The sequence below is a fragment of the Meles meles genome, chromosome 2 (assembly GCF_922984935.1).
Source record: "Meles meles chromosome 2, mMelMel3.1 paternal haplotype, whole genome shotgun sequence".
NCBI lineage: Eukaryota > Metazoa > Chordata > Mammalia > Carnivora > Mustelidae > Meles > Meles meles.
This window is the reverse complement of record NC_060067.1, coordinates 165,120,240-165,139,257: the sequence shown is the minus strand read 5'-3', so window position 1 is coordinate 165,139,257 and position 19,018 is coordinate 165,120,240. Positions and strand designations below refer to the sequence as shown.

The window sequence follows — 19,018 nt, the reverse complement described above, 5'->3', positions numbered from 1 at the left end:
TGGCTTTAAGCTTCTTTGTGAGAATAAGAGGAGGAACGCATTTAGCTCTGCGTGTTTCCAGCGAGGGAAAAAATTTTCAGCTAAACGAGTGTACTCCCCAGCAAAGGAGCCTAGCACAGGACCTTGACTCTGTCTCCTCCACGGTACATGCCCTTGTGCTGCACAAAAGGAGGTATGAACCACTGATACCACGCAGTGAGTCTCCAATTCTAGAACTCCACTCCACCCGCACGCGTGCCCTCACCCCCTACCCGGCTATCATAACTGCTCCATAAATGGCATTCGCAGTAACTGCCCCCTCTCCAGGCCTTAGGAATACCAGCGCTTGCTGAGCAACACTGTTTGCAAAACCTCGGGCTCTGGGAAAGGATTATGCGTGGTTCCTGATCTCCCTCCACCCCCGGGCATGGGCATGTCCCCACCGGGGGCCTGGAAGACCCTCTCCAGGTACCAGCAGACCCCCTCCTCCGCCCAGCCAGCCCCAAGCGCTGCAGCAGCACCCTGTAGGTTGTACAACTTCCCGGGACACCCCAACGTCTCCTCTCGCCCCCGTCCGGTTGCTTGGAAATTTGCACTGGACAGTGACGTCACACAGGAAGGCGGGTCCCCAGTGTCCCGCACACCAATGGTGGGGCCGCGGCCGGCCTCTTCTTTTCCAGCGATTGGTTTGTCGGGCCCCTTCGCTCCACCCCAGCCCGCCATGGCGTCAGGCGCCGCAAAACCGGGGAGGTGGTTCCCACTTTAAGAAGTGAAGTTTTTCGCCCCCTCCCCCTCCCTGCCCACCTCCTGCAGCCTCCCGCGCCCCGCGGAGCTGGCGGATGGAGCTGCGCTGCGGCGGCGTAGGGAGCCAGGCTGTGGGGCGCAGGATGGATGGGGACAGCCGAGATGGCGGCGGCGGCGGCTGCAAGGACGCCGGGTCGGAGGACTATGAGAACCTGCCGACCAGCGCCTCCTTATCCACCCACATGACAGCCGGAGCGATGGCCGGGATCCTGGAGCACTCGGTCATGTACCCGGTAGACTCGGTGAAGGTGAGGCGCGAGGAGACTTGCGGGACAGAGCGAGTGGATCGGGGAGCGCGCGCGCGCGCGCGCGTGCGTTTGCATCCCGCGCCAGAGCAGCCTGCGGGAGCGCCCCCAAAGCGCCTCTCCTCCCGGCTGCGGCGGGCGTGGGGCGCGGCACCCCGGCTCTTGCCGCGAGCGCGCCGCGCCGCTCCGCTCCTTCCGCCGCGCGCCTGGGCCCCGGGGGGCGCCCCTAAGCCCACGAGGGTGCTCCGGCCGGCGCCACGCACCGCCGCTCCCACCGCCTTCCCGACCCGGGCTGCTGGCGGCGCTGCGGCGGGGGAGAAGAATTGGCGAGCGTCCCCGGTCTCGGTGGTGGCGGCAGGGTGCCCGAGGGAGGCGATCGGTGCAGCTCCGCACAGTCTTACCACGCCTGCCCACGCGATCCGAGAGCTTTGGGCTTCCAGCTCTTCGCGGCTCCCGCTGGCGCGCCCGGTATCCGAGCCGCTGCGAGAGGCGTCCTCCGGTGTGTGCGGGGTGGCCACCGCTGCCCACATGTGCGCAGTTTCCAAGGGAGCGTGCGGCCGGGAAGCGCTAACCGCGCTAGCTGGCGCGGAGAAACGTGGCCCCGGCTCGGCCGCGCGCCCTCCGGCCCGGCTGTGTGTGGCTTCTGCTTCCCGGGTCTCTGGGCAGGCGGAGGAGTGGCAGGGGTTCTGCTGGTTCTTGACAGCTCTCGGGAATACCGGTTCAGCGACGCCCGACGTGATCCCCTTTTCTCAGGGTTTCTGCACCGATTCCCCCAGAAGTTCGGGCGGCCGAGCACCTAGAGGCAGGGAGTCCTGCAATGACATTTGCCTTCTCTTTTTGTTGCAGGGAGGAGGGCAGGCGAGAAGAGCGTGGGCTATACAACTCTTACTGTGGGTTGTGTAATGGGCACTCAGTTTGCCTGTCACCTCCCCAGGTAGTTTTACGAGCATTTGTGCAAGGAGGCAGCGTTAGCTGGGCGGATTTTCCCTGTTAGACTGAGAGCTGCCTTCTGTCGGACTGTTCAGGAGGTAATGCTGGTATTGACATTTTGCCCTTCTGTACGCATAACTCATGGAATTCATCCAGCAAACCCAGGGATTAACAGATGAAGAAACGGAGGCAAAGGACTAAGAACTGATTCACCTGCCCAAGCTCATACTCCACCTGTCTCCTCTGACTCCAGCCCTAGAGTGCTTTCTGAGACTTGGGGACAGCTCTGGGTGGCAGATATCTTGAAAGGCAGGGCCCACAGAGCTCCCCCATGGGCAGCTGTCTCTTGTTGATGATCGCCCTGTGATGGGAGATGTGAAGACCAGAATGTCAAAGTCAGGGTTTTTCTCTGCCCTGGGCAGCTCTCTGGGAGCTGGCAGTCAGTGGACAGACACGAATCCAGTGAGAGAAAGCATGGGCTTTTGCAGTAAGGTGAGGCCCAAGCCTTTGACGATGCTACCCTGCCGGAGGCATCCCCAGGGGGATTAAGGGAAGGAATGGTCTTTGCTGCCAGGGTTATGGAGGGCATGGGAGATTCCTGCCTCATAGGTTTTCACAGCTTCTCCAGGAAAGACCCTGGACAGATACCTGGTGGCATTTGTATAGGAAAGAATCCGTCACATGTAATAAAATTTCCCATATTCAAAGATGTTGTGTCCAATGCCCTGGGCAGACTGTGGGGAAAGGTAGGGGCAGGAAGGTGTTATTCCAGCAGGCACCCGACTCACAGGGTGGCAGAGACGATCATTCCATTGGGGAATGATGCCATATGTGAGGTTTTGCTGAGCGTGGCTTAGAGCATCACTATCAGTTATCTTTAGGATTAGATGTAATTAGTCATGCCTTTTCAACTCCCTGTGTCAGCCTAAGAGGTATTTGTCTCATATGTTTAAATTGTGTGTTTGGTGTTTAGTTTCTTTTCTGCCCTGTAGACATCACAGGTTTTAATCCAGATGTCACTGTGTACTTAACACATAGCAGTGAAGTAATCACCTGTGGATAGGTAACAGGGCCATCCCAGACGAGTCACCCACCTTATAGGGCTTGACTATAAAATGAAGGCCCTGGTTAGGTGATTCGTAAGGGCTTCTGTTTCTAAGCATGCAGCTTTGGTTTTAAAGCACCTCGTTTCTCACTACAGGTCTCGGGAGGGGGTAGCAAGGAATCTTCTTTTCATTTTTCAGCTGAGACAAAAGGCACAGAGAGAGGGTTAAGTGGTGTGAGCCCCGTTGCATGATCCCAGGGAGGCTGCAGCCAAGTGCCAAGGCCTGCCAAGATCGGCATGGTTGTCTGTGCCCAGCATGACACATCAGGGACACATCTATGCATCACTTGGGGAAACCTCGACTGCATTTTTCTTAAATATTTTAGGTGATGGAGACCGTGAGTAATGGAATCAGGAGCCCTGAATCGGGTTTTCAGTCCTGCCTGTAACTTGCTTCATGCCTTAGGCACTGTTCTGTGCCTTAGTTTTGTGGCTGTAAAATGGGGCCTACGGGCCAGTTCAGTATTTCTCCCCATTCTTAACCTGTCCCCCTTTCTACATACACAGAACACCCACTGTCCTCTTTTATGATATGTAAAATCCCAAAGAATTATTACAGTCGAAGCCATGGCAGTGGGAATTGCGCATTGGAAAAAAAATTCATCTCTGATTTTATAAGGCACACATTTTGAACCTCGAGTACGTGAGGTTAAGTGAGAGTAGGAAGTGGGCCCGCTTGTCCCAGTTTTTCTGTCCTGGGTGGTGTGGCCCATGGAACTCAGTGCTGCTCACTTTGACCACAGAGCCAGACGAGCTGCTTCCTTTTGTGGTACTAGGGGCAGAAAGCCAACCTTAGCAGTGCTTAAAATTATTATGTTAAATATGCTTTCCCATGAAGTCCTATCCTAACCAATACCCCTCAATGTCACTTTAATTACCTGTGTTTTTTCAAACTGTGGGTTGTGACCCGTTAACGGCATCAGCATTTTAAGAAAGATTAGTTTCTCTAGGGGCACCTGGGTGGCTCAGTGGGTTAAGCATCTACCTTCCGCTCCCGTCAGGACCCCAGGGTCCTGGGATGGAGCCCTGCTTCGGGCTCTCTGCTCAGTGGGAGGCCTGCTTCTCCCTCTCCCACTCCCCCTGCTTGTGTTCCCTCTCTCGCTCTCTCTTTCTCTCTGTGAAGTAAATAAATAAAATCTTTTTTAAAAAGATTAGTCTCTCTAATGGTGAAAGTACAAAATACAAGTGTGTGTGGTGTGGCCTACAGTAAGGCATGTTGCTTGGTGAAATTGTTTGGGGGGTGTGTGTGTGTGTGTGTGTGTGTGTGTCCGTCCCCTGGATGGCTTTGTACAAACCACCCCATTCTGACCGGCGGTTATGGCCAAAAAAGTATGAGGAACACTGAACCTGATGATGGGTAATGTCTCTGAAGCTGCAGCAGTCTGTGATTATTAAAGGGTTATTTGGAAGACCTTTGGCAACATTTCTGCTCCTTCCTGTGCCTCCTTCTCTCACTTAGTCCCCGGGGGTGGAGTGTGAGTACTTAATGAGTCCCTAAAGGGCCAGGCCACCAGGATCGCCTGTCAGTTCCCAGTAACTGTACGGTCTGCCTGGTACCAAGGGCCAGAGCATGGGGACTCCACAGCCCTTTCGCCAACCGGTAGTGATTACTAGTTCCTTCCCAAATGGGGCTTTGCAGTGGTTTTCCGTGATTCTGTAGCCGGTGCCCCAGTGTGTGCAAGTGGCATGGTCCCCGAGGCCAGCACGTGGGGTGGCTGTAGGAAGCCCCGGTCGGGAGAGTGCTCAAGACCGTGGGGAGAATGCCAGGTGGGTGGAGGAGGAAATTCCAACCAGATTAGGCACACCACTCTAGACCATGCTGAATCCCACGGTGGTGAAAGCGGGGGGCAAAAGGAAACAGGAAAGATTTGAAGCGAGGGAACTTCCGCTGACCCTCTCTCGGCCCTTCCCTTGGCTTCTCAAGGAAGCACTGTCTGTAACTGTGCGGGGAGAAGCCCTCCTTCCCGGGGCCGGGTGCAGTCCACGGGGAGGAGCGGGCAGCCAGGGGGTGAGGCTCAGCCTTCTCTCGAGGAGCTGGTGGGTGCTGAGCCAGTTGGAAACGTCGGTTGGCCTCCGGGGTTTCTGCAGTTGGCCTTGCTGAGCTCTGAGCCACAGCGAGCCAGGCAGGTGCCAGGACAGCTCAGCATTCCTCCACTTCTGAGTTTGCTCCTCTGGGTCCCAGCGGTGCAGGCTGGCTGGTAGGAAGGGGGCTCAGCCGGAAGGGGAAGGCTGCAGCCGGAGCCCCCTCCCGAGCCCACTGCAGTGTTTTCAAAGCCAAGTACAGTTCAGTAGATGCCGCTCGGCTTCAAAAGGGCGTGAAATCCCAAATTGCTCGAGTTCTTGCAAGAAAATTATAGTGATTTCTGTGTCTCTCTTCTCCTGTCTTGTCTTCCTCAGGTTCCGCCCCTCCCTTTTTTTCTGTCCTTAAGTGGGTGATGCTTTTTTAAAAGGTGCGTTTGGAAGGGGCATGGAGTCAAGAAAGGCGTGTTCTTGAATTTGTGTCCTTTTCTTTGCCTCCTGAGGGCCCCTGTGGATGCCCACAGCCCGGATCTGCACCTTGCAGGCCTGCTGCTGGAGGAGAGGGCGGACCTTACCCAGCCCCCCTCCTCCTGGAAGTAGGGGAGGGGCAGGCTGGGTCAGGGCTTGAGGGGGCGCTCCTAGGAGTCTAGTGGGCAAGGAAGGCACCCTCACTTCCTCAGTAGGGAGAGGCAGTTGTGCCCGCATGGGGGATTTACCTGACTGGGTCTTTAAAGCACACAGGGGCGTGTGCCTGGCACACGGGAGAGGGCATTGCTCATGGAGCGTGTGTGTCCCTTATCCCTTCCTGGTTTTCCTTTGGGCATGTCTTAGCTACCTTTGGCCGTCTCATTCACGAGAACTTTCGTCCCATCTGCTCTTAGGTGCAGTGACTGACTGCAGTCCACATTCCCTTTTCAATGGGCGTCCGTTCTTGACCCCCTTCCAGCTTCAGGAGGGCTGCCTTGCCCCAGCCCACTGGATGAACTAGCTTCTGTGTTGAATGTAGCCTCTCTCAAGCCCCAGAACATTCTGGCTGTCTTCACATTTCTCCTAGGACCCAACATTTCCTTCTCAGAGAATTTTCCTTTTCTTTTTCTAATCCTCAGTGAGCCCTGCGGCCTCTTCAGTGCCGGCTGCGCATGCATCTGTACGGGCTGGCTGTTTGCACCAGCTCTTGGGCAGGCGTCCTTAGCCCCGAGCCTGCCCTTCCCCTCCCCACCTCCACCTAGAATGTCCTGACTGACATTTTCCATAGAGGGGACGTATCTCCTCACTTTGTCTTTAACTCTAAACGTCCCCCCAAGCTCTTTCTGAGCCACGTGTCTCACCCTCCGAGAACCATCTTGGGGGAGATTTGGATCCCTAGTCATTGACTTACTGGTTGGGGCAGAGCCGGCTTAGCTTTTCTGAAGTCGTAATTGATTTGTCCGTAAAACGCAGATACTAATTTTCTTGCTGGTTTCTCTCTCCCGACTGAGCTTTCCACTGCTTTCTTCCTTTATTTTTCATCATACCCCGCGGAAGTTGCTTGGAACAAGCTCGCTTGTGTCTGCACGGAATGTTCCTTCCGTCTCCCTGTCCTGATAGGGAGACAGCTCTTCCCCTGAGGTCACTCCTTCCTGGAAGACTCTCAAGTGTTAAGGTTCCCGCTAGCTCAAGCCCAGGCACCTCTGGGGCTCCTGGCCTCTCACCGTGACCCACCAGCCTCTTAGTCTCGCTCTTCCTTTGAGGCTCCTGTCCTTCCTCTTTTCTCTCTCTCTCTCTCTCATCTGCTCACCTCGGGGCAGGAGGAGGAGTGGTGAGAATCACCAGAGCGTGGAGTGCATCCAGGCTCTGCTTAGCGTGACTTTGGACCTCTTCTCCCGGTGCCCTGTCTCCTGTTGGTGAAAAGGGGAGAGTGGCAGTGAGGGTGAGTCCTTCAAGCAGTGAATGACGGAGCCTGCTGTGCCCTGAGTGCTCTCTGGGGCTCAGTGCTCATCTTCATCTCTGTCATGGTCAACAATATAGTTGTGCCCCTACTTTCCCCGATCTCTCTGGACATTGGTGTCTGGCTCCCAGACTGCTTCCACCCCGAAGGAATCCTGCCATCACTCTTGAGAACATCCCCTCCTGGTCTCCACCCAATTAACATCCAAACCCCTGTGTTCTTTATGCCCCTTAGGTTGATAGCCTGTAACTCCATGGGGCCTCGTCCTAACCCGGAACTTTTCCACCTCTGAGATGCCGAATTTAGCTGTGTTAGCCTAGCCCCACCAGGCTGGTCCTCCGCCTGGCCCTGTTTTCCTCCTCCAGCCTAGAGCCTGTGGCCGGCCATGGCAGCCATTCCCAGGACCTCCCTTTCCCTACCTCACCGGTCTGCCCGAACCCCAGTCCTGGATGACCCGTTGCCCCATAGGGCGGTCGAGCCCTTCTGGAAAAAAATGGCACGTTTGCCTCCACTGGTGCCCTGTGTGCACGTGCCTCTGGGGCCCTCAGCCTGTCCTTTTGTGTGTTCTGGTCAGCCTGTTCCCATCCTTCTCAGCAGCTCCTCACACTCCCATCCCTCTGCTTTCTCAGCCCCTTGTGTGGCCTCTTGCTCCGTAGCTCATAGGGAAACCAGGACCCCAGTGAAGCTCACCTTCCTCTCACCGCCCTTCCAACCAGCCTGCTGTTCCCTGCCTTCCTTCTGTCATAACGTAGGAGGGTCCTCCCTCAGTCAGAGGGGAATCAGCAGGCCTGGGGAAAGGCAGTGCATGGGAACCGCTTGCATACACCTGCGTTTCAGTCTTGCCTCTACCCTGCGCTGCGGGAGTGACCTCTGTCACCTTAGTGTCCTTGTCTGCAGAGTGGGGATGTTCATACCGAGCCCTCCCTTATAGGACTGTTGGAAGAACCGAACAAGGCATCTCTCGGAAAGCTGTTGCTGTAGCGTCTGCTGCTCGTGTGCTATAAATGCTCGTGGTGGTAGTTATTTTGGTCATCTCTCTCATGAGCAACTCGGTTTCAGTATCTTTAGCCTTCCCCCGACCTGTGATTCCTTCTTATAAGCATTTATAAAGTCCAAGCTTGTCCCATCTTAAATAACAAACACCGGACATCTCACCTTGACCCTGTGCGCCCCAGGGGTTCTTCTCCTCAAAATAACCAGTGGTAGGAAAGGATCCTTGACACTTGGTCTCTGCTTCCTCACCTCATCCTCCCCCTGCTCCCCCCCGACCCCTCACTGGCCAGGCCTTTGGCTTTGTGCCCACCGCTCTGCTGGAAACCTCACGGAGGCTGCTAGTGATCTCCTGGCTAATAAAATCAGTCGTCGTTTTCCTGGCCTCTCTGATGAGGGGGCGGCTGCCTGGTCTTCCTTAGAGGTCAGCCTGCTACCCTCTCTGCTTCCCGCAGTTTCTACCTGCGTCCTGCTCACTCACAGTTGGAAGACTGGTGTCTCTGGTCCAGCCTTTCTGGAAGCTGGGCATCTGTGGCCTCACAGACCTGTCTTAGATGTGGCTGCCTCGGTGTCCAGGATGTGCCATGTAGACATCCCCGCTTCCCCTCCAGTCTGGGCCCCCTCCCTCAGAAACTTTCTCTTCTTAAATAGGGAAGAGTCGCAATGCCCACTCTGCCCGCCTTTCAGGTCTTGTTACTACATCTAGGAAGAAAATGCAGCCGGGTTTGCAATGAACTCTGAACAGTGAATGCAGTCTAAGAAGTATAAAATAGCTCTCTGCAGGTGCCAGGTCATGGTTTTATCAAACTGGGAACTTGCTAAAAGGTAGGCTTAGCTGATTGGAATGGAAAAATCCAGCCTGTTCTGCGCGTGCGGCAGAACCCATGCCAGGAGCTGAGGACCAGCCCCATCTTCTGCATCTTGTATCAGATGGTCCCTCTCTCTGCTTCATAGGCCCCTAACTGTCCCCGTTGCCTGCAGTATGCAGACACCTAGACCTTCTCCCCTCTGACTTGTCTGCCAGAGCAAGACAGATAAAGGTATTCTGTGAATAGCGGTTGAATGAACGTAGGAACTGTTGCTGTTTTAAAGAGGTGTGGGAGGAAGAGGGGGCAGCTGGATGGCTCATTTGGTTGGGCGTCTGACTCTTGACTTTGGCTTGGGTGGTGACCTCAGGGTTGTGGGATCAAGCCATCTATCAGGCTCTGTGCTCAGCAGGGAGTCTGCTTGAGTTTCTCTCCCCCTGCCCCCATATGCCCTCTTAGTGCGTTCTTGCTTTCTAAAATACATAAATCTCTAAAACAAAAGAAGAGATGGGGGGGATTTCTTTGAAACATGCTCAGCCCTTTTGTTTGTCCTTTGTTTTGCAGTAGAATTCGCAAGCCACCGTTCTCTCCCGATGAGGCTATTAATTCTTCTGGCCACCCACTTCATTCCACACTTCCCAAGCGCCTTCCCTGCTGGTCTCTGTGCTATAGACACCAGACAGCAAAAATAAGTGCTGGCCCCTGGCCCCAGAGCATCGCTCACTATAATTAGATCCTGAGCTAACGTGGCAGGACGGGCTCCCTTTGAGGGGAAGAAGGGCCCAACTTGGTGTTTGCTTTCAAAGGGGCAGAAGGTCTGGGGTGTCCAGGCTGTGCCATCTTGCAGGTCCCGAGGCTGCCCAGGGAGCATCATTCCGGACTTCTTTGCCGTGTAATCTTGAGTTGGCTCCTTGCCCTGGAGAAAACAGTGGCCCTTAGTTGTCCTATGTGCCCCCACCCCGTAATCCTCTCCCTCACCCCTGAGATTGTTAGTCATTCTGGAAGCTGAACTTGGCTCCCAGAAGGTGCCTCTGAAAACATTCTCCACCCTACCAGTAACCCCAGACAGTTGGGAAGGGCCGTTGTCTGGTCACTAAGAGGTGTTACGGTTTCACATTCATGCTTTCTCTCTGAAGAGAAAACAAAACGTGTTGAAATGGAAATCCCAGCAGCAGCTTGGCTGAAGCAAGAGTTGCATAACAGCTTTAAGAAACGTCTGGCCATTGTTGGGTCAAGTGGGGGGCTGCAGCTTCATGTCGCTGAGAGGACTTCCTCTGTGGCCTCTGGATCCATCAGACGTGTCCAGCAAGAGACCCAGAAAGCGGCAGCACGCCGAGGTCTGATTGGCAAACGCCCTTGCCGCGGTCACTCATTGGGGTGACAGCTTTGGTTCCCTGGCATGGCCATAAAGGCTCCATCTGAGATCCTTCCGTGGGCAGGGGCTGGAGAGAGCTGTATGTGCTGGTGTGGAAGACCCTAGAAGGCCCCAGTAGGCTCTGTGACGTAAACTTCTGGGCCTGCCATGGACCAGCTTTGAAACCTTGACCATGGTACTTCTCTAGGCGTAGAGAAGTCTCTGGTGTCTCCTGGTCTCACGGGCTAATCCTAGTCTCCTACAGTAACATCATCTGCTTCCCCACTTGACGGGGCCTTTGAGAAGCTCAGGCAGGATTACATTTGTGGGCAGCTTTTGAAAACCCGAACATTCCCAGATAATCCTAGATATTATCAGAGGCAATATGCTTCATGATGAAGAGGAGAGTGGTTCAGGTTCACAGAGCAGGCTCTGGGGCCAGACTGCCTTGGGACGGTGCCTACACAAGCTACTGACCTCTCCGTGCCCCATTTTCCTCATCCGTGAGACGGGGTAATCACACTGCCCACCTCAGAGTGTTGCTATGAGAATTAATTACGATATACCGCAAGTGTTGAGAATAGCATCAGGTACTTGGTAAGCGTGCAGTTAATTTTAGTTCCTGTGTCAGTTCTAAAGGTGTTATTGCTTGAACGCCTGTTGATGCTTGTATGTTGCTTTTGCACTTGTGTGTGGCACTGGTTCTGTATTGTTCTCACCTGCATTCTGTCACTGGATTCTCTTAGCTCTCCTGTGACGGTGGGAAAAGACATGTGCTGTTTCTCATCTTGAGAAAACCGAACTTCAGAAAAATAAGGCGCTCTGGAAGTCGGGCATTTTCTGCTACTCAAGAGCAGGGCGGGGACAAAGAGGAAGGGAAAAGGCAGGAGAAAGCTAAGGAGGTACTGGGGAGTAGACTCCCATGTTAATGGCAGCAGGGGTCCCTGAGCTGGGTTCTGAGACAAGATGACACGGCCCCAGCTGCATTCTTGGGAGGGAGGAACTGGAGGGAAGGGAGCACCAGCAGCGACTCCAAAGTCCAGCATGGAACGCAGGGCTCTAACGTATAAGTAGGAGTTCTTCGGTCAGCTACTCCAGCACAGAGGGCAAGGGGATGATGACATATGGTTATGGCTGTAGGTAATCTCTGGCTCTGTCTGGCTTCTCTCTCTGGATCGACGTGCAGCCGCTGTGGCCCCTTCTCATGTCAGCAGAGAGTTGAAACGTGGAGCTCAATATGGTGATTTGACTTTGGACTGGCCTGGGAATCCTTTTCTAAATCCCAGGATCAAGATGGCCTGTTGTTGGGAAGAGCACTGTGTCATCGTTCCTCGGTCGGCTAGGGTAGCTCTTTCCTTCCCTTCCACAGGGAAGAGTAGCAATGACTGTCATGCCTCCCTTTCCCATCTGCTCACTGCCTCTAGGAAGAAAATAGAGCCGGGCTTGCAGCAAACAAACCTTTCTACTGTTTAAAAAGTCTAAAGCTCTCGCAGGTGCCAGGTCGTGGTATTTATTATCCAACGGGGATCCTGTTAAAGGGGTAAGGTTAGCTCATTGGAATGGAAAATCCAGGCTCTGTTTCCAGCCACTGTGGGATTCGCAGCATGGCCTCGGGCGCTTCACCTCTCTCCTTACACAGTGTCTCCCATCTGTTGAGTAAAGACCGGGGTGGCCCCCCTGCTCCCGCCGCCTTTGCTAGGTTGTACTCAGGGCATGCTCTGAAACACATTGAAAATTGATCACGGAGGGCTGATGTTGAGAGGAGCTGTGTGTGGCCACTGAAAGGAAGGCTTGTGAATGACGGGGCTGCATGCAGGGAGGACAGTGGGGTGCCTGGAGCAGTGAGGGGTGCCTGGGGCAATGGGGGTCCTGTTCTTCTCTGTGGGTCAGCCTTTTACAGCCTCACTTTTACTTTTTAAGTGAGCCTGCCCCTCGAATGCCAGGCAGCTGGGGCTGGGATTTTCCCACCGTGGTCCCTCCTGGGTCTGTTTTCCCTGTTTTCTCAATGACTGCTATCATGGAGAAGTAAGAGGGAAAGGAGGTAGGACACAGACGCCTTTGTCTTGATGTCCTCTGGTCATTCTTTCCGCATGCTGCCCGCTTTGAGGGTTTTGCTGGCTGGTGCCTGGCTTGCCCTCGGCCTGGCAGTAGGTGCGGAAGGTGGTGGGTGGACACGGGCAGCCCTCAGGAAGCTTGCCAGCCAGGCCTGCTCGGGACAGGAACACGCCAGGCACTGCCTCTGACTCGCAGTGCCCCCCTCTCCCCTGGAAGACGGGATGTCCCAAGGATGTCCTGGGGCTGTCACGGGGGCGGGGAGGGGGGTTAGCTGATGAGCTACTCAGAGAAGTCAGACTGGAGCGGGGAAGCCTTTCCAAAGGAGAGATGTTGGTGTGTGTGTATACATGTGTGTGAGGCTGGAAGGGGCGGACCCAGGGCGTGTCAGTCTCTTTCCTTAGTCACTGTCTCCATGGCTTATTTGCTAAACATGGGCTTGTGTTAGCCTGATTCATAGAACCGTGGAAGAGTTGAAAGGCCTTTGCAACAATGCAACTTCATCTGCTGGATTTCACTGAATGACTAAATTAAGTGAGGAGCGAGGACGTATGGAGAGTAAGGATGTGTGCCGGGCCCCGGGGGAGCTGGAAGGCTCAACAACACCTGGGAGGTCTCTCCTGACAGAAGTCCCTCTCTGGCGGGGAGGACAGATCGATTGATGACTCCTACGTGTAGTGGGTGTTGAGCCTGTCCTCAGGGAACCTGCACCTCATCCAGGCGGTCAGGAAAAGGCACCTCCAGGAATTAGCTCAGTATCTATATGTAGACCAAAGGGGATACAGATGTTAGAACAAAGCCATGCCATTCTCCCTGTCCTCTGGGCTGTCCCGTCCTGTTCCCCAAGGTGCCTGGCCATAAGCAGGACACCCACACCCATCTGACACTCTGGTTTTGGGGTTCTGCTCTGAGCCTTCTGATTGCAGAATCTGCAGAGACCGTTTTCATGGTTTGAGGTCACCACACCGGGTCTTCCACGTGGGACCTGCCCCTTGTCCTGAAATTTTCTGCCCCCGTCCCCTGCCCTTTTCTGAAATTTCTTCTTTTTCTCCCTCATGTTCTGGGATTTCAATTCCCTTTCCGGCTACCAAACAACGGCCTGATGGCTTTCCCTCCGAGTGGGACTTTTTACCGCAGTGCCAAAGACCAGAGGAAGGCGGGAACAAGGAGGGAGGGATGAAGGCTGTCATCTCAAAGGCATTTCTGCTCCTAATTGGCTCATAATTAATGGGTGGCATTAGTGGCAAATGCAGCTGCAGCAGCGGCCAGAGAAGTGGCTAAAAATTAAATACCATCACATGACTTACGGAGGTTTAGGGTTTGTTTGCCTGAGTGACCTTTACTAGCACAGTCACAGTTTGTAGGGTTATGAGGAGAGACCTGACCAACAATGTAGGTGACCAGTGTGCTGGTCCACCTCCAGGGTGGAGACCGATCTAGAGTCCATAGCGCCTGGACTCCTTCCTGACACTCAGATGCGAATGTCATTCCTTTTCGCTTTTTATTTTTATTTTTTTTATTTTATTTTTTTAAATTTTTATTTATTTATTTGTCAGAGAGAGAGATTGAGAGCGAGCGAGAGAGCAAGCACAGGCAGACAGAGTGGCAGGCAGAGGCAGAGGGAGAAGCAGGGTCCCTGCCAAGCAAGGAGCCCGATGTGGGACTCGATCCCAGGACGCTGGGATCATGACCTGAGCCGAAGGCAGCCGCTTAACCAACTGAGCCACCCAGGCGTCCCTCCTTTTCACTTTATATTTTATTTTATTTTTTTTTTTTTTTTTTTTTTTTTTTTTTTTTTTAAAGATTTTATTTATTTATTTGACAGAGAGAGATCACAAGTAGGCAGAGAGGCAGGCAGAGAAAGAGAGAGGAGGAAGCAGGCTCCCTGCCAAGCAGAGAGCCTGATGCGGGACTCGATCCCAGGACCCTGAGATCATGACCTGAGCCGAAGGCAGAGGCTTAAACCACTGAGCCACCCAGGCGCCCATCCTTTTCGCTTTTTAAAGGCCACTGTGGAGCCGAACATGTTTCCCTGTCCCCTCTTCCCTTTTAGCCTATCTGGCTCCAGTGGAGCCTTCTAGAAAATGCAGAGAGCACAGTTCCCCGGGCTTGTCCCATCCGCCTGTTGCAGTTTTGATAAAGAGCCTGAACCCGGGCTCTTGAGGAATGTTCCCCCTGGTGTCTGTGTTCGTCCAGGGTTTAGACAGAAGTTCCTGGAACTCCCCACTTTTGGAAGCCGAGTCCTGTTTCTCTAAAAGGCCAGTCCGGTGACATGGGCAAGAATCGGCTGACCCCAAGGCCAGCCCTCTCTTTCTGTGTCTGCGGATTCCCCTGGCACAGGAGGTCTTTGTTACCAAGTCTGTTTGCTGAGTGTTTTGAAGGAGGACATGTGTGGGCCTTTTCAGTGTCATTAGACAATGCTGAGCTGTTACCCAGAAGAAACGGTCAGGGGAGAAGCCAAGATTTGATCTGGTTGAAGTTCTACCACAGAAAGTGCCCAGACAAGAAGCGGTCAGTAAAATGGTTAAAATCCTATTCTAGTATGTGATACTCGAGAGCTTGCTTTTAATGTGATTGTGTTTCAGTGTTTTTTCCCCCCTTGAATCTTGGCTTCTCAGATAATAAACTGAATTAACGTACATGTACTACACAGTCCAGGAAGGATGGCGTCCAGTGAACTTTCTTCACAAATTACTGCGTATTTATAGTTCGCACCTAGGGCTTTAAGAATGTCCGCTTCAGAAGTGACTTTTCCTCATAAAAGCAAGGTAATAGCAATAAGGAATATATTGACAAGTTGGTAGGATGCCCAGCGCCTTCTGTGCTTCCAAAAGAATCTTTCGAGTGTTGGAAGGAAGCAGAGAAGTTGCTGGTGCTGGCGTCTGTCCTCTTGGGCGTGCACGTCGGGACAGTTTCAGGTGGAAGTGAGCTCCCGTTCTCCCTGGACTCAGCCCTGTTCCTCCACAGGCTTGAGGCCGGTGGCTGGTGCTCTGCCTGACCTTGGCTAAGAAGTCTCATTTTGAACTTCCCTCAAGTGTCTCTCTCAAGGGTCTTTTGTATTTTTTGATAATACAGGCACAAGAAGTTTTCTGAAATTTTCTTTCGGACCCTAAAAACCGAAAGTCACTGCAAAGCTGGACTTTTACCAGAAACTGCTTTAAATTGGAAACAGATTTCTGATCCCTGAGCAGCCAGTTTAAGGGACAGGGAGAACCTTCGTCAACCCAGAACTTGAGCATGGCGGTCAGGGAACAAACTAAAGAAAAGCAAGGCGAAAGCAGATTCTTTCTGTACATGTGCGCACATAACATTCGCATTCACCTTTTACTTTATTTTATTTTATTGTTTTTTAGCAGGCGCCCTCTAGAGTGAATTGTAATTAGCTAAAGACCAGAGGCCCACCAACCGAGTGACTCTGAGAGAAGCACTTCGCTTGTGCAAGTTTCAGTTTCTTCATCTGTAAAATGGCAAGAGTGAACCCAAACTACATGATCTCTTTGGAAGTTTCCAGTTTTAAAATTTCCACCCTTTATTTCCATGGGGCATTGTAACTTTGGGACATCCTCTTCTGACTTTGAATATATAGACTTGGAGGCACTTATGTTTGGAGTGGGACGCTGGAAGACCCCGGTCCTGGAATTTCTACCAGGGGGATAAGGAGCAGGGAGAGGAGTGGCTGCCCAAGTACCATTTGGGATCCCTGCATCCCAGAGTGCCTGCTAGTCCTAACTAGACTACTGGAGATTAGAGTCTGTTTAAATTCCTTCAGACCTCCAACTCAATGCTTTACGATGGCAGACCATTCATTCAGGCAATTCCAGAAATGCTGAATGGCCACAGCCCCACCCTGGAATCAAGGGGAGCCATGTAGCAGATGCTTCTGGAAGGCCCTGTTTATAACTCTGACTCCTTCCTGCCGGGGACCTTTTACAAGTTCACTACCAGGAAGCTGAGTCATCGAGAGGTCAGCTGGCACGGCCAGGGTCAGGCAGCATTGCCAGCAGCACAGATGGGTTAGCCCAGACGACCCGAGGGTTTGGGGGGAGCGTTGTTGGGAATGGCAGGGTGAGTGGGGCTCCTTCCTTGAGAGGCTTTCGGGGGTGTCCCCTCACGGTAACAGGAGCACCAACCACCTCTCCTCATGGCTTGCATTCCTGTCTAGATTTCACAGTGAGAAATGTGTCTTCTCCTGGGTCCTTTGCCTCCTTTCTTACCCCCTTCCTCCTCCTCTGTCCCCACGTCCCAGGCCGGAGGTCAGAACCGCACCGAATGAAGGGTGAACTGGTCCTTGCTCCTGCCGTGGATTTCAGGGCTCACCATGGGCTCAGCTCCCAGTGATACCCTTCTCGGGACGGCTGGCTCCTTCCCACCTGCCACTACCTGTGCCCCAGGTAGCCCCTGCATCCTGAGGTCCACTTGCCTGACTCCCCGAGGCTTCAGAGTCCCTTCCGGGACCACCCCCCACCACCACCACATGGAGGTGAGGCTTCCTGCCTTTGCTCTCCTTGCACTGTCCCCTTTCGCTTTGCTCCCGGGCCCTTAGACTCTGCCGTTTTATTACTTGTGTGGTTTTTGGTTTACTCTTGCTGTCCTTACTAAGACGACAGACCCCTCGAAGGCAAGGACTCGGCCGCAGCACCCCTGTGGGCACACTGATGATGTTTGCACAGTGGGGAGAAAAACCCCTCTTGTTTGACCATGCAGGTCTCCTGCTCTCACTTCTGGAAACCCTTCAAATCCTTTAAAGCTCTTGTTTCCACCACAAGGGTTTTTAGTCAGCATCAAAGCTCACCCATGATTGTAGGTCCCCGCCATACCCTTGGGCATCCAGTAAAACTTAGACATGACTCCCCCAAAAGCTTATGAGACAATTTATACATGTAGACGTTTGCACGTGTGAGTAGATTCCAGAGCGTGAGAGGGGGATCTCTGGGACGTTTCCTTTGGTCTCCCCCCCCCCCCCGCCCCGAGAGAGACCCTGAGAACATCAAGCGTGCTGTTCCTGGTATTTTTGGTTTCTTTCTCTGTTACTGGCTGGTGTGCGAGGTGTGTGAAGAAAGCAGGGGAACATCCCTTCCAGTTGTGACCTGCCCCCACTGGTACATAAATCAGCCAGCATTATGGAGATAATGGGATCTGAACATTTTTGGAGAAATCTGGCTTCAGTAACAACCTGGGAAATTTACCCCACACCCCTCCTCAGACCTCTAGCACGCACTGAGCCCCGGAGCCCAGCTCTGATTGGGGCTTCCATCCCTGGCTTCTCTGCTGTGTAGGAGGCCCCAGAAGACAGTGAGGCGCATGGTGCTGGGGGACACAGCTAGTGGGTAGCCTTTTGGGGGAGCAGGCAGCAAGGAGACAGCTGTTCGGCAAGGGGCGTGCATGTGGGGTTTTAAGGGCCTCCTTTGTGTATGCCCGTGGGTGGAATTTTGTGTACCTCCGAGACCTTGACCGCCGGTTATCGTGTCCGCCTTATAAAGCACGATGCTGGGGCACTGAGATCACCAATGCATGAGGCCATCTCCTCCTTCGTGTCCTCAGACTTTATTGGAAGACAGGCATGCAGACACGTCATCTGCTAATAATTGCAAGTAGAGAGAGAAGCAAGAGCAGGCTGGCAACAGGGCTGCTCTGAAAGGCCTTTTCTTCCTGTGGATAATGGGCTCACGGTGGGGCGTGCGTTAGACGGCCTGGCCTCCGAGAAGGGTGTGGAAGCCGGTGCTGCAGAGGCTGACAGGACCACACTTGACTCGAGAAACGTACACAGGGCTTCGGAGGTGCCCGGCTCGCTGGGCCTGTCTGGGACGGATTCCAGCAGGGCCGTTCCTCACGGCTCTCCCTGGCACTGACGGCCTGACACCCATGTCATCACCCAGTCTGTCACATACAAACACTCGGCTGGCTTTTGACAGCTCCCTCCGTGCCTGAGCAACTGGTGTACTGATCCCTGGGATGATGTCTTTTTGGGGTGGTCCAGGCCAGTGTGCACTGGACAGGGAAGCACAGACTCATCGAGGCTGGGGACAGCCTGTGGGAAAGGGCAGAGATTCAAACTGCATCTTCGCCATTTCTGCCTCCTGGGGAACGTTTGCCTGCTGTCCGAGGACCCCTGAGCTGACCTTCCAGGGGCTTCCTTCCAAGGGTGGCCCTGGAGCCAAAAATACTGCTGTGTCTAGGGGATCCTGCTGTGTTTGAGACCCCTGGTAACCTTCACCAGAAACAAATAAAAAAACTACTCTCTCTGGTGTTAGAGGAAGTCTAGGGAATTATCTGATTGTTACAGGATTTCAGATGATGAAAAGCCTGTGGAACGAGCTATGGATTAAATTTAGGATTTTAAAAGCGTGTGGTAAAATACACATAAAATTTACCATCATGACTATTTTGTTTTTCTTTTTTCTCATTTTCCTTGAGTTTTTAATTTTAATTCCAGGATAGTTAACATACAGTGTGTGTTCGTTTCAGGTGAACAGGACCACATTAACACTTTTTAAAAAGATGTTACTTGGAGAGAGAGGGAGGGAGAACACAGAGGAAGAGTGAGAGAGAAAAACAGGCTCCCTGCTGAGCAGGGAGCCCCGGACCCTGGGATCATGACCTGAGCTGAATGGATCTGCTTAACTGAGCCACCCAGCATCTTAACATTTTAGAGCACGTATTTCAATAGTGCTGAGTACATTCACGTTGTGAAGCCACCTTCTAGAACTTCTTCATCTTCTCAGAGTGAAACTGTCCCCATTAAACAACCACTCCCCCTTCCCCCACCTCCTGCAACCCCATGGCTACACCCATTCTGCTTTCTGCCCC

At 53.3% G+C, this 19,018-nt stretch overlaps 1 protein-coding gene across 1 annotated transcript in view; it reads left to right on the top strand.

Annotated features, from left to right (window-relative positions):
- The first annotated feature begins 674 nt into the window (after positions 1-674).
- Positions 675-19,018, top strand: part of SLC25A37 (solute carrier family 25 member 37) — a 36,798-nt gene continuing 18,454 nt past the window's right edge. The window contains exon 1 of the mRNA XM_045997134.1: positions 675-1,031. Coding sequence (XP_045853090.1) covers positions 819-1,031 — 213 coding nt within the window. The 5' untranslated portion in view covers positions 675-818. The remainder of the gene's footprint in view (positions 1,032-19,018) is intronic.